The following is a 16,086-nucleotide window of genomic DNA, read 5'->3' as shown; positions in this document are numbered from 1 at the left end:
TCTATACAAACCTATAGGTGTCTGATAGATGCAATCAGTGGTATAGGAGACAGTATACTTTCAAGAAGACTGACAACCAGTAGTATATCAGAGTGTGTAGATAATCTATACAAACCTGTAGCTGCAATCGGTGGTATAGGAGACAGTATACTTTCAAGAAGACTGACAACCAGTGGTATATCAGTGTGTAGATAATCTATACAAACCTGTAGCTGCAATCAGTGGTATAGGAGACAGTATACTTTCAAGAAGACTGACAACCAGTGATATATTGGAGTGTGTAGATAATCTATACAAACCTATAGCTGCAATCAGTGGTATAGGAGACAGTATATTTTCAAGAAGACTGACAACCAGTGGTATATCGGAGTGTGTAGATAATCTATACAAACCTGTAGGTGGCCGGTAGCTGCAATCAGTGGTATAGAAGACAGTATACGTTCAAGAAGGCTGACAACCAGTGGTATATCAGAGTGTGTAGATAATCTATACAAACCTGTAGGTGGCCAGTAGCTGCAATCAGTGGTATAGAAGACAGTATACTTTCAAGAAGGCTGACAACCAGTGGTATATTAGAGTGTGTAGATAATCTATACAAACCTGTAGGTGGCCAGTAGCTGCAATCAGTGGTATAGGAGACAGTATACTTTCAAGAAGACTGACAACCAGTGGTATATTAGAGTGTGTAGATAATCTATACAAACCTGTAGGTGGCCAGTAGCTGCAATCAGTGGTATAGAAGACAGTATACTTTCAAGAAGGCTGACAACCAGTGGTATATCAGAGTGTGCAGATAATCTATACAAACCTATAGGTGGCCAGTAGCTGCAATCAGTGGTATAGGAGACAGTATACTTTCAAGAAGGTTGACAACCAGTGGTATATCAGAGTGTGTAGATAATCTATACATACCTGTAGGTGGCCAGTAGCTGCAATCAGTGGTATAGGAGACAGTATACTTTCAAGAAGGCTGACAATCACCACCAGCAATAGATCACCTTCTGCCACTCTGTAAGGGTTAGAAAAACAAATGTTAACGCACACAGTTATAAGAATTCTCAATGTTAACTTTTCACTCAAGAAAGCCATTGGTATATCGAAAGGAAATGAAAGGATTGACAACACCCACACATTTAAACTTGAGTAAACTCTCAAAACCGGACCCTCTGTAAACCGGAATTCCCTCAAAACCGGACATTCTAGAGAGTTCCTTTTTAAAAACCAGTACAGAACTTAACCTCTCTAAACTGGATCCCTCTTAATACCAGACATTTTTCTTGGTCCCATGGGTGTCCGGTTTAGAGGGGTTTCACTGTATATGGTATAGTATGTGCTAAGCTGGCCAATGGTCAAAATTAAACATCTTTTGTTTCAGGTTCAACTCAATTGCTGCACTAACCGAGGCTAAACTCTTCTGACTGAGGTGTAATTTGTGTGCTACGTTGACCAAGGCTAAGGCTGAAGTCTTCTGTTCAGTTATCCCAAAGATCAAACATAAAGCATTCTTAATGAAGTTCAACTTGCCTACAGAGGTGACCAATGGTCAAGGCTAAAGTCTTCTGAACACGGTACAACTCACCTGCCAAACTGACCAATGGTCAAGGCTAGTGTCTTCTGAACACGGTACAACTTACCTGACAAACTGACCAACGGTCAAGGCTAGTCTTCTGAACAAGGTACTATTCACCTGGCGAGCTGACCAATGGTCACAGTTAAGTCTTCTGAACAAGGTACTACTCACCTGCCGAGCTGACCAATGGTCAAGGCTACAGTTTCCTGGAGTCGTGTGTTGTTCTCGGCCCGCGCCTGTTCGTACGTCTCTTTCAAAGTTTTCACAATGATGTGATCCGTCTCCCTAGACTCAGTCTTGCTAGTGTCAGTAGCAACCAGCAGGTACTGGATCTCTTTGCTGGAACAAACATAAAACGTGCATGTATTAAAGTTTTTATTAAGCTACAGTCAAGTTTCTGCCAGCAGTGTTTTGATTGGTCTAATCAAAGTAAAGTTTCTGCCAGCAGTGTTTTGATTGGTTTAATCAAAGTCAAGTTTCTGCCAGCAGTGTTTTGATTGGTTTAATCAAGTCAAGTTTCTGCCAGCAGTGTTTTGATTGGTCTAATGATAGTGAGGTTCATGCCAGCAGTGAGGTTCATGCCAGCAGTGTTTTGATTAGTCAATGAAAAGTAAAGTTTCTGCCAGCAGTGTTTTTGATTGGTTGTTCCAGCCAGTGCACCATGACTGGTATATCAACGGCCGTAGCATGTGTTATCCTGTCTGTGGGATAAAAGATCCCTTGCTACTAATGGAAAAATTTAGCGGGTTTCTTCTCTAAGACTATATGTCAAAATTACCATATGGTTTGACATCCAACAGCCAATGATTAATAAATCAATGTGATCTAGAGGTGTCGTTAAACAAAATAAACTTTGGTTCGATTGGTTTAATGAAAGGTCAAGTTTCTACCAGCAGTGATTTGATTGGTGTAACGAAAGGCAAAGATTCTGCCAGCAATGCTTTGTTTGATCTAATGAAAGGTCAACGTTTTGCCAGAAGTGTTTTGATTGGTGTAATGAAAGTAGAGTTTCTGCCAGCAGTGTTTTGATTGGTCTCATGATAGGTTACATGAACAAACAATAACATCAGGTTTGGTCTACCCTGGGTCAGGCCACTGGTACTACCAGAGACTGGAACCAGGGTGGACATGCCCAAACCTAATGGGTGTGGGAATAGAAAAACGTTTGGATTAGGTTCAGGTTTGGGTAGATTTACAAGGCACAGTGGCAACAAGTTCGGATTTCAGTTAAACTGTGCAAGTCCCTCTGAAAGAAGAGAACTTGGTGTGACGGTACATGCTCTTAAATTTGTTTCGCCTGTGGCGATTTTAATTGTGTTAGAGGGCCGTGTGCAGTTTCATTGCCCGTAGCCCAGGTGGGCAACTTGTTACGTAATACTTCGCGCGATCGGGCATTCCAATATGCACTTAGTCCAGCTGTGTGGCGAGTAGTTACGTAATACCTCTGCGAGTGCGGGTTTTACAACCGTGATTTGGCGACGATGGCGTCAGTAAGTCTGACGATCAGAGAGAAATAATACCACTTGGTCGCGTTGGAAATATCAGATGATAGGGGGAGGTACCGCCTTGTACCCCCAAGCGTATTCTGATTTATAATAAATAGCTAGTTTTTAGAGATATCGAGGAGAACGCAAAAGGAAGCTTCCCGGGAACGTTAGTCCGTTTGGACTTTGGTAAATATCATTTCTGCTCTGTGTATAACCGTGATGTGATTGATGTGACTTTAAATATTTTGATACTGTATTATACCAATATTCTTTAGACAGTGTCTTCGGTCATCTGACGAAGTAAATCGTAGACTTTTTGTTCTAACATTATATGAGTATTTGGTAATATAAAGCTTAGCCAGTCATCCTAGAGGACCTAGGTAAACTGTAGGTTATTGTCTTTATTGTGATAGGTACCAGTATTAATTCTGTGTTACAAGATTACTGAAAGAGTAGTTAAGGGTTAATTAAAAATTAACCCGTTAGGAATAGAGCTGTAATTCCTTTATTAATTAAGTTCCCCAAGAAGCGTTTCTCAATTATCACACGTGTGGGTGTGGTGTAACGGTGAAGTGATTCGCATATTGTGTAACTAGACACCTAGAGATTAACTAATTAAGTGATCAGTTCTGGGTTGTTATTATTGCTGTTATTAATTAACTACTACGGCTGTACATTTGTCAGCGTAGGATAATACAGATTCCAAAGTGTATTGTGTTTTGTTGTGTTTCTAGTGTGCTAAAAGTGCTATAATAATATATACTTTATATAAGATCGTATCTCTGATCATACCTAGAGACGAGCCATACTAGGGTTTAACCGCCTGTTACAGAGAGATCTAATAGATATACAGTTAGGAGAGATATTTTGATAATCGTGTTTTATTCAGTTACGGGTATTATAGAATCCCCGTGACACTTGGTTTAATAAAACATGAAATAACTTAATATTATGAAGTTGGGTTTTTGTTTCTGCAACTCTAGCAATGTGATAATCGTACCTGAATTGAAATCGAACAAAATAATTCTCGTCCTTGATCAGCTTCAGGCATTCTGTTATCATGGTGATGATGGCAGCATGATTTGCTTGTGGCTTCATGTGACTGAACAGTTGTTTAAGACTGGTAATGAAAGCTAAAATATAATAAAAGTCTATACGGTCTGAGCCAACACAGACAGACATACATACAGACAGACAGACAGAAATGGCTACATCACTGTATTGAGCTGAATACTGACATAAGAAATTAAATATCTATGGTTTTCTCTTCTAACAAGCATTCTTCGAACACTGTAATACCACATCCAACACATTTCTGTATCAAGGGCCATAACTCTGTCACAAACAGTTAAATCGCCATGAAAGTCAAACTTGATCTGTAACAGTACATGATAAAACTATATAGAAACTTTCAGTTCAATATCTCAAGGCATTGCAAAAAAGAAGTGTAGAAGGAAGGAAATGTTTTATTTAACGACGCACTCAATACATTTTATTTATGGTTATATATCATCAGACATATGGTTAAGGACCACACAGATATTGAGAGAGGAAACCCGCTGTCGCCACTTCATAGGCTACTCTTTTCAATTAGAAGAAAGGGATCTTTTATATGCACCATCCCAGAGACAGGATATCACATACCACGGCCTTTGATATACCAGTCGTGGTGCACTGGCTGAGTTCCAACGGCCATAATTCTGTCAAAAATGGGTAAATGAAAGTGAAACTTAATCTGTAATAGAACATGATGAACTATACACAAAATTTCAGCTCAATATTTTGAGACATTGTGGAAAAAAAAACATCCAGAAAATTACACGTAGGACAGTTTTATTAAGTGGCGACAGACAGACAAAAGGAAGGAGATGAAACCTATAGTTCCTTCCGGTTGGACCGGTAGGGGACTCATAATAATGAGATACAATAAATGTTTATTAAACCTTTTTTCAAACTGACATCATCCGATTCAAGCAGTTTGAAAAACACACTGAACATGTTGGGCTCCACTGGAATCAGTTTTGGCTGGATACGGCCTCCTCGAACTGAAGTCATCTTAGAATTATCTACAACCACATACAGAGATCATGTATCAACAGTGGCAGTGCATAATATACAGTGAAACTCCTCTAAACCAGACACCACATGGACTAATTAAAAAGTCTGGTTTTAAGAGGTATTCAGTTTAGAGAGGTTCTCTTCTGTACAGATATTTAAAAAGAAGCTGCAAAAAACGTCCGGCTTTCAAGGAATTCCGGTTTACAGAGGGTCCGGTTTTGAGAGGTTTCACTGTAGTTGTAAATTCCTCCTGTTACCTGTAACATCCTCCAACTACTCCTTACCAACACCATCACACATCTATATTTACTAACACCACTGCCCATCAGGAAAAAGCTTGTATTAAATCTCATTTACACACAAACACTCTCTCCTCCACCTCCCTCTCTCTTATCATGTCGGTCTCTCCCTCCTCTCTCTCTTTCTCTCCCCGTCTCTCCCTTCTTCTCTCTCTCTCTCTCTCTTTCTCTCCCCATCTCTCCCTTCTTTTCTCTCTCTCTCTCTCTCTCTCTCTCTCTGACTGTCTCTTTTGCTCTCCTTTTCTCCCCATCCATCTCCAACTACACATTTTCATTACCTCTTCTTCCCTCTTGGTTACTTACTCACGCGCACACTTGCTCGCACACACACACACACACAAATCTGTACTATGTAATATACATACCTTCTACATGGTCACAAGAAGTGCAGTTGATAATCTGATGTTTGTATATTGGCTCAAAACTCTTGGTAAAGTCGTCCCTGAACAAATAAAAATTATATTCATCTGCAATATTATGACGGTGAAAAGACGAACCAGCCCATTTTTAATTTCAATGTTCATAATGTCAACATTTAACCTGTTTGACTGTCCAAACATATGCTTTTCCATGGTAAGTGTAAGATAAAGAATACATCTGACGGTACTTTGCGTAAACACAGAATTAACTTTCAGTGTTTCCAATAGATCATGGCAGGAACCTGAATTGTGCAAATCAAGAATGGAAGTATTATCCAGAAAACTTCTTCTCAGTGAATACTACTTCACTGTGGTTAGTAAACTGTTCAAATTTATTATTCTGGTATGATCATATATGGGGACCTAACCTGGAACCTGCGTGAAATACTGTGTTATTTTAAACTGCTGATAATTTAGAACCTGTAACAACTTACCACCCAAAGACAACTTTACGGCTAACAACACAAGCAAGGACACCAACAAGACCGGCCAGTGTTGTTTGAATCTCAACGTCTTTGTCATGTATCAGAGGACTGAAATAAAATGATTAGAAGATGAAGCCACAACTATTTAATTTCTTATATCAGTGTTCAGCTCAGTACAGCGATGTAGTCATTGCTGTCTTGTGTTCTGGGAAGAGGTGTATATTTTTAAGATCAGATAAAATAATGACTACCGACATTCAGTTATCGAATGAGAGTGCAAATATCAAGTAACAACATCTCAGCACATTTTAAACTAAGGCTATATGGCAGAGAGGGAGGGAGGGAGGGAGAGGGAGTGGGAGAGGGAGAGAGAGAGAGAGAGAGAGAGAGAGAGAGAGAGAGAGAGAGAGAGAGAGAGAGAGAGAGAGAGAGAGAGAGAGAGAGAGAGAGAGAGAGAGAGAGACCCACAGACAGACAGTTAGAGATGGAATAAGACTGAATGAGAGAGGTATGGAGAGACAGAAACAGAGAGACAGGAAGACAGAGGGAGGAGAGGGGGAGAGAGAGAGAGAGAGAGAGAGAGAGAGAGAGAGAGAGAGAGAGAGAGAGAGAGAGAGAGAGAGAGAGAGAGAGAGAGAGAGAGAGAGAGAGAGAGAGAGAGAGAGAGAGAGATAGAGAGAGAGGAGAGAGATAGAGAGAGACAGACAGAGACAGAGAGACAGACAGACAGACAGAGAGAGAGAGAGAGAGAGACAGACAGAGAGACAGAGGAGAGAGAGGAGGAGGGAGAGACAGAGAGAGACAGAGACTGACGGAGAGAGAGGTGGAGGGAGGGAGAGGGAGGGAGAGAGAGAGAGAGAGAGAGAGAGAGAGAGAGAGAGAGAGAGAGAGAGAGAGAGAGAGAGAGAGAGAGAGAGAGAGAGAGAGAGAGAGAGAGAGAGGGGAGGAGGGAGGGAGGGAGGGAGGGAGGGAGGGAGAGTTACAATAGGAAAAACCCCACCTCCATTTAGTGTGTTTGATCCTAAGGCCCATCGCACCTCAAAAAAGTGTTCTACCACTGAGTTAAATCATTAGCTACTATTTCTAAGATGCAAAGCTAACACACAAACATATAACTAAATACAATATGTGGCTTCTGATACCAACAGAAAAGTAAAACCTAAATTGCACAAATAGAAATGGTTTCACTGATATTCTTGTTATTCGACCCATTCATTTTACTCCCTCAACATATGAAAACTGTACATAACTGAACGATTCAGTCAAAGATATAACTCACCAGATCAGGTCATTGATCAGATGGTTGCCATGACTACCCAGAGTTGTCAGGAGGAATGGGAAAGATTTCAGTGCCGCCAGTCGAACCTGGCTTGAGGAGTCTCCCTACAATGCCAACGTTACATTAAGAACATTATTATTTTCTGTGGAAAACAGAAAACAGGTTATAAAATAATGTAGTTCAGCCATTAATATTGGTAACACCAGTCTTCATCTATTTATCACTGGTATGAGGGAAAAAAACACGAAAATAATAGAGTATATCGCTTGTTTTGTATCTTTTATTATTGCAGCTATTCAAGGATGCATAATTTTCCTTTTCACTTGCATGATCCAAAATAAATAATTCTCTTTTTTATCACTACTGGCCTCAGTGTTGTCGTGGTTAAGCCATTGGGCATATGACTGGTACATACTCGGTTCGCAGCCCGGTACAGGCTCCCACACAGAGTAAGTTTTAACAAGTCAATACGTAGGTGTAAAAACACTACATGCTCTTTTCTCTTATTAACAACTAACAATTAACCTACTGTCCTGGACAGACAACCCAGATAGATGAGGTGTGTCCCAGGACAGTATGCTTGAACCTTAATTGGATATAAGCACAAAAATAAGTTGAAATGAAATGAAATTTTTATCACTAATACTTTTTCATATTAATTTAAAGCTTAGCAATAATTCCTTAACTTCCTGCACAACATTCCTGTTAGGCCAACACAATAATGTAATATCACATGATAATGATAATGATGTCTTGAAGAAATAAAGCATACTTAATGCCACACATCTTAAAACTACCAATTTTCAAAACCGGATTAAGCCATGAAGCTTTAAAGAAAAATTATTAAAAACTTAATTATATTTCAACACAAGAACGAATCTGATTGGATCTCCACTAAAATTTTCAGGTGGTAAAATCACCGATATATACCGGTCACAAATTTTCTGGCAGAAATATGTCATAGGTTTTAAAAGCAAAGAACAGGGTTGTTTTGTAATGACGTCATAAAGACAATTTCTGTAGCATTCATATTACATACAGAAGTCATTAAATACTGAGACGTTTTAATGTCAGAAATGAACATATTATTCTTTATTAGTAGTTATCTAATCACGAGAGCTGATTAAATATGTCAAATTACACATTTATATTCGAGCCGCTGCCTAATGACGTCACCAGATGTTGACATTTATATGCTTATTCTTACTAAAAATGTGACAATTTCCTATTTAAAATCAACCAGCAAACAGTTTAATTAGAATAACGTGTCGCCAATAAAACTAAATTTGCGACAGTAAAACCACCAATATAAGTCTGCAAATCGGAAAACATAGTAGGATTATCCCCTAAATATCCACATTGCATTACAGCTTCTTGTACTGTTAAAGAGACATTCCTGAGTTTGCTGCAATTTTAAGATGTTATCGACTAACAGAGACTTTTTAACGATTGTAATTACTGTAAACCGTATTAATATTGTGACGTGTTTTTTTCACGAATGTATACCTTAGCGCATGTTCACGACATGTAAATTTCGCGAACGACCGTTGACAGCTAAAATAAAAGTGGATAAAGACAGCTCACTGTAATTGTTATAAAGTTACTGTCTGTAAATCAATATTCTGTTATCCTACATCAAGCAATTGTGCCTGGTACAAAGTCTATAGAGGGGATTAGGCCCTACCCACCTCACCTGTATTAGAATCACAACTCACAGCTTCAGTTGTTAACTGTTAACACCCTTTGGTAGATAAAACAATAAACGATTAGTCGCCATCGATTGAAGTTGCATAAAACAATTAACGACTAGTCGCCATCAAGGAGAGCTCGTGTATAGGCTGTGCCTGTTGAGTGAATCTTTTTGTGAATTTTATTCTCAATAAAATATTTCAAAACAAAACAAATTAGGCGCAGTGTATGTTAGCTTGTTCAATAAACATGTAAATAGTAAACCTATTCACGCAAACTGGATTGTTTCTGTGTTTGATGAAATAAAGCGGAAACGTGAAGTTTTTACCACAGGGTGGAGAAAGGCTGGACTAATTTAATTACTAGTACACGTATCTGTTAGCAATTCAAAACATTCGTAAGTAAACGAACATTAGTATTCACACGCTCAAGATTTATGTTTATGAGATGGCGAAATGGAACAACTACTAGTAATTATTTCTGAATATTTTTGTTTCTGATCAGTTTTAGTTACCAGTTATTAACTTATTTGTGTTACCTTTTGTAAAATGAATATTCTAATATAACTTTCAATAAATTGAATTATGACTGTATTTTGTTTGTGTTTTCCTTTATGGTTTACTAGAAAATCGAGACATCACTTTAAGGACACTTCAAACTGGAAAATAGTGCGTGCGTATTAATTTCGCGACATAAGGTTGGACGCGAACGACGCAAAATTTATACGCACATATTTTTTTCACGGTTTACAGTACATATTTTTCTACATAAAATATTAGTGGCTATACATTAAACGTCATTCTGATCGTTCTAATGTAGTAGTGTTGATATAAAGTGCTCCTACTGGCGGTAGCTAGTGGGAATTTCCCTATTAGCTCAGTTGGTAGAGCACTGGACTCTCGTACTGAGAGTCTGTGGTTCGAATCCCTTCAGTGAAGGTTGATATTTTTCTGTTACATTTGGAGCCCACGTAGGGACTGGGTGTGTTCTTAACACAAGAATACAATTATAACCCAGTTGGGACCCGTAACAGTTCAACTGCCTGTGGCCCACAGCTCCGGGACGTAGCTTCACTTGAGGGGGGAATATGTAGTAGTGTTGATATAAAGTGCTCCTACTGGCAGTAGCTAGTGGGAATTTCCCTATTAGCTCAGTTGGTAGAGCACTGGACTCTCGTACTGAGAGTCTGTGGTTCGAATCCCTTCAGTGAAGGTTGATATTTTTCTGTTACACTAATATAAGTACTAGGTTAAATTTCATTTTATTTCCTCCAATATGTTTCTTCGTATATACATACAAATTTATTTGAAGACAAAATCTAGTTTGGCCTTCTTACAAATATTAAGACAACCAGAAACACATTGAATACACAGACACTGATATTCTAAACAAGAAATCATATTCAATATGTAAGTTTAATCGTAGAAATATTTTAATAGTCGGAAACATCTTACAATGCAGCAAACTCAGAAATGTCAGTAAGTCTAAAGAGATTTGTATCTATGTGTTACTCACAAAAGCTTGTTTAAAGATATGTATTCTCCATGTGGAAGCAACTTCCTTTGGAAACCGTGACAGGACTTGCAGACATTCACATGACATGGACACTTCTGAACAAATTAAAAATAATAAAAAAAAAAAAAAACCCACAAAAATGATTACCTTCAAATTAACTATCCTGTTAACATGCAGGTAGTCATGTGGCATGGTTAAATTCAAAATATTAATGTAAATATAAAGTGAAAACATGTAACAACTTAAACTTAAAGAGAAAGTCCAGTATTAATTTTTACAGTAGGTGATCGTTTTTAAGTTCTTAAAATTACAACAAAAGAGTAATCAAAATTAGAGATGAAATTAGAGAACATTAGTGGTACCAGTAAAAACAATAAAAGCAAACAAAAATTACAAGTATGATAGCTAAAATGTCTATACTGAGACTGCTACTGGAAGTGATATTTTATTATATGAACTGAGATTCGAATATATTACCTATTTTCTCAGACAGTGCAGTGCTAAGTTTTCCGATTTCTTTTGAACCGGCAGGCTTCAAGTCAAGCCACGATGGGTCATTCTACAACAAAATGACAAAGAAATTGGAATGTGGTTTCTTTCAAGTGATTTATAAAAAAAGTCTTAGTTAAGAAAAATAAATTTGACCAAATACACAAACCTTGAAAAGTCCTTGAATTTCAAGTGTTTAAATTTATAAAATATTGCTTTTTATGATTCTCAAATGCTTGAATATTGGACATTTCTGTAAAGCAAACAAGTATTTTCACATCAGTTAACGTAACAGATATTTCATAATGCAGTCCTTTTACCCTTACACCGGATATTATTTGAAAATCACTGTTTCAGTTTTAAAAGAAGATATTTTGTAAAAGATTTTTACGCAGACCTGTCAACCCTCCCGGATTCTGCGGGAGTCTCCCGGTATTTGATCAAATCTTCTTTCTCCTGTGCGGGAGGACAATTTCTACTTTTAAATGACATTTTAGTAAGCATAAAAAAAAATCGATCTTCTTTTGTCAAAATAACATAAGGGAAGTAACTCTGCCTTTTTTTCTCATTCGGAAAATGTTGACTACTTTCGGTTTCTGAAAATGTAACAAACCGAATTGTCCCGACTGTTTAACCTTTGCCGAAGTGAGAATTGTGGGATAGCCTATTTATATTGTTCAAAAAGCACATGGAGTTTATAAAATGACGTGTTATTATAATGTTTGTTGTCATCGTAATGACTACGAAGCGTGTTACCGCTAATTCAACAGGCTGTGTATTGACATTCAGTGTTGCCATATATAAAACTATCCAATTTAGTTCTAATAACACCTCTGAATTGTAAAATGTCTTCCCACTGGATTACATAATGCAACTATGACGAATCTGAACTGCCAGACTCCCGAGTTGACAGCGATACACACGATCGTGACGATGCATGTTAAAATCACATGTCACAGCAAGACAACGAAAAGACCAATTAACTGTATAAACATACTTGTGTCAGTTAATTTTGTATGTTTGTGCAGTAAAATGTTGGTTATAAGGGTACACTTCAAGAAATTATTTTTGTACAATTAAAAAATGTTGTTTGACATTGACATAAAGTTACTCACGGAAAAGGGTATAATTCTGGTATATTTCACACGATGTCCGTAATGAGATTTTACTTATGTTTAATGAAAATACAATGTTTATTGCATCATTATAATGATTTTAAATAAGTACCACACCACCGTTCCTCATTATAGTAAAAATTGAATATTAATTATTAAAATTTATATAAACTTGTCTTTGGTAGCCTACTTAGAACAAGGATTTATTGTTATGTGCCGTAGACCATGAAAAGTAGGCCACAGTGACCTAGTAATAGTATGTGACACACAACATCCCAAGTTGTTCCTACACATGAGGTTTGATGGTCCTGTATTCATCAATATGCAAGATATGGTCCAGACAAGGATTTACTGTTATGTGCAGTCGACCATGAAAAGTAGGTCACAGTGACCTAGTAATAGTACACAACACACCACCATCCCAAGTTGTTCCTACATGTGAGGTTTGATGGTCCTGTATGCAAGATATGATCCGAACAAGGATTTACTGTTATATGCAGTCAAACGTGAAAAGTAGGTCACAGTGACCTAGTAATAGTACGCAACACACCGCCATCCCAAGTTGTTCCTACATGTGAGGTTTGATGGTCCTGTATGCCAGATATGATCTGGACAAGAATTTACTGTTATGTGCAGTCAACCGTGAAAAGTAAGTCACAGTGACCTAGTAATAGTACATGACACACCGCCATCATAAGTTGTTCAATGATATACATGTGAGGTTTGATGGTCCTGTATACATCTGTATACAAGATATGGTCCGGACAAGAAAAAGTTAACAGATGGACGTAAGGACGGACGGACAATGTCATACCATAATACGACCCATCATAGATGGGCATATAAAAACCCTAAAACAATAAAATGATTCAGGCTCAAGCCAAAAACACTCGACTGTATGAAACACCACTCACCGGAAGCCATGGGATGGAGACAATCCAGGCGAGATCTGTGAACAGTTCGGAATCAGCAACTGTGTAGTCTGGTTGATAAAAGATATTACAAAATAAAATAAGTGACACCGGCATCTGGTTGATAAAACATATTACAAAAATTAAACAGTGAAATCAGAATAATACAGGGATTATTACACAATGAAGAAGTATGACAAACGTTTTGTTGACTGATTTAAATGGAGGCAGCTTTAAATCTATTCAGCTCTACTATAATGATAAAACATTTATTTTATGACAGTTAAAGGGTGCTTAAGGTCTATCAAGGACCTGAAGAAATCATCGCACATACTATTGTCTCATAGTATTTTATGATTTGGATCATATATTACATATAGTACATCCCACAGGGAATGCTGATTTCTTACTATGGTATTTACTACAAGTTATTTATTTCTGAGCTGATTGTTTTCTAAATTGCACACAAAAATAGTGTTTTTTGGTTGTTATTTCCAAAACACTTACTTTTCATCTTACATCAAATCAAACTGAAATTATTTACAAAAAATAATGTAGTGAAACCTCTCAAAACCGGACTCTCTGTAAACCGGAATTCCCTAAAAATCAGATGTTTTTCGCTGCCTTTTTTTAAATATCGGTACAGAAGAGAACCTCTTATAACCAAATTTTTTACTTGGTCACTGAATATGGTAATGTATGTGCCAAGCTTACATGGAGGCTGGGATGGACTATAGGCATGTAACACAAACAGTAAGTAACATATTTCATTAATGGTTATTAAAAAAACATGAATATCTTTTCTTATTATTTAAACATTCCATTTCTTAACATTTTAATAAAAAAAATGTGCTGTTCATTGTAGAAATATTTTATTTTACTTAATCTAAAAACAAGACAATATTAAAAACATACTGTGAGCCATTAGTCGTCCATACCTTGAATTGCCAGAATTGAACCAGCTGACTTGACGATCGACCAAAAGCCGTTATTTATGTCACTGGCTAACGTGGTGAACTTGTACAAACACTGTTTCCAAATGTCCACGATCTGCCTGGTCATTGGGCGACTGATCCACGAGGACAGCTCACAGAACCTGGGATACAATTAGTATGACAGAATCAAGCATATTCGGGTGATGTCAAACAGAATTTTGTACATGACATTTTGCTGCAGTGGTACTTTTCAATAAGTTAACAAAAGTACCGATGCTATAACCATCAAAAGTAGGTCACAGTGACCTAGTTATCATATGCGACACACCACAATCCCAAATTGTACTTACATACGATGTTTGATGATCCTATATGAATTGCTAATGCAGATACGGCTCGGTCAAGGATTTCCTTTAACATGCAGTAATAAGTGAAAAGTATATAGATAGACAACACCATAATAAAAAAATATATATAATTTATTAACTTACAAAAAAAAAAAAATGATTTAAACAAGGAATTATTTTTAAAATTGTTTAAGTGTAGAAATATTTCAACTATGATCAATGCGAGTTTTTTTTGTAATTGATAGATTTAGCCCATATTTATTAAAAAGAAACTTCTTTTACAAAGTGCATATTTTGTCAATAAACATAGTGTACTGACAACAAACATGTGCCTGTATTTTTCAGACTTTTTTGTTACTGCATCAGAAAATCTTCTTAGAAAATATGGAAGGCAGGTAAACATGGACCTGTCAAGTTAGACCGACATGAAAACATCATTACAACTGTGGATTTTTGGGTTTTTGGTTTTTTGGATGGGTTGTTTTATTTTTTACACTTGTGTTAATAACAAGTATGTAACTCACCTGGTAGCGAACGATCTTTTGCGAGACATAACGACACACCTCACAGACACAGCTATCAGAAGACTAACTGCCTCCAGAGTGAACAGCGTTTCCCTCGCCTACAAACACAAACATCTTGTCAATGTCAGTCCATGCATCGTTTCAAACACATCTTTGGCCGAATTTAAGACAATAACAGAGCATCAAAATAAGCATAGTGTCTCGTAACAGGTGTACAGGTTACCATAAATTTATCGGTAATTTATATTTAAACAGCATACAACTGATAAAAAATCTAGGTTGAAATTTTTGTTCAAAACATTTTATGGAGAACAAAATACTGTTCTCCATCTTCTTGATATGTGGTAACGTCCCGGTAACATGAACGACCGTTCTCAACTTACTTTGAGGCCTATAATAAGGAAAGAGGTATTACCTTTACTAACAAGAATTTTTTGAGAGTACTGCTAAAGCAATAGATGTCTCCTACCTGGTCAAACAAAATTTGTTTGTATCTCTTAAATTCAAGGGCCGTAACTCTGAAAAGTGGGTAAATAACCATGAAACTTCAACTTGATCTGTAAAGCTATGTACAAAATTTCATTTTGATATCTCCAGGCATTGCAAAAATCTGGAAAACAAACTTTCACATCTCCCAAGTTCAAGGGCAATAACTCCATTAAAAATGGGTAAATCGCCATGAAAGTCAAACTTGATCTGTAATAGTATGTGATAAACAAATGCACAAAAATTAAGCTCAATATCTCAAGTAATTCTGAAGAAAAAAGTCCGGAAAACAAATTTTCACATTTCCTAAGTTTAAGGGCCATACTCCATCACAAATAGGTAAATCTTCATGAAAAGTCAAACTTGACCTGTACCAGTACATAGTGAAGTTATACACAAAATTTTAGCCCAATATCTCACTTTCGCACTGGTATCGCACTTTCTCACAGAAACAAAAGCATATACCACAGCTTTTGTCCAGTTGTGGAATACTGGTTGGAACGAGAAACAACCTAATCCGCTGAATGTATCCACCGCG

General features: G+C 37.2%; 1 protein-coding gene across 1 annotated transcript in view; it reads right to left on the bottom strand.

The window, feature by feature from the left end:
* LOC121386375 (serine/threonine-protein kinase ATR-like) overlaps positions 1–16,086 on the bottom strand; it is a 73,975-nt gene that overhangs the window by 52,226 nt on the left and 5,663 nt on the right. The window contains exons 5-16 of the mRNA XM_041517260.1: positions 15,063–15,160; positions 14,195–14,352; positions 13,260–13,327; positions 11,219–11,300; positions 10,742–10,836; positions 7,538–7,641; positions 6,268–6,366; positions 5,780–5,856; positions 5,001–5,123; positions 4,058–4,190; positions 1,742–1,909; positions 913–1,009 (exon numbers count right to left, since the gene is read on the bottom strand). Coding sequence (XP_041373194.1) covers positions 913–1,009; positions 1,742–1,909; positions 4,058–4,190; positions 5,001–5,123; positions 5,780–5,856; positions 6,268–6,366; positions 7,538–7,641; positions 10,742–10,836; positions 11,219–11,300; positions 13,260–13,327; positions 14,195–14,352; positions 15,063–15,160 — 1,302 coding nt within the window. The remainder of the gene's footprint in view (positions 1–912; positions 1,010–1,741; positions 1,910–4,057; positions 4,191–5,000; positions 5,124–5,779; positions 5,857–6,267; positions 6,367–7,537; positions 7,642–10,741; positions 10,837–11,218; positions 11,301–13,259; positions 13,328–14,194; positions 14,353–15,062; positions 15,161–16,086) is intronic.

Source organism: Gigantopelta aegis, chromosome 2 (assembly GCF_016097555.1).
Source record: "Gigantopelta aegis isolate Gae_Host chromosome 2, Gae_host_genome, whole genome shotgun sequence".
In the NCBI taxonomy this organism is placed as follows: Eukaryota; Metazoa; Mollusca; class Gastropoda; order Neomphalida; family Peltospiridae; genus Gigantopelta; species Gigantopelta aegis.
This window is presented reverse-complemented; position numbering and strand designations above follow the sequence as displayed.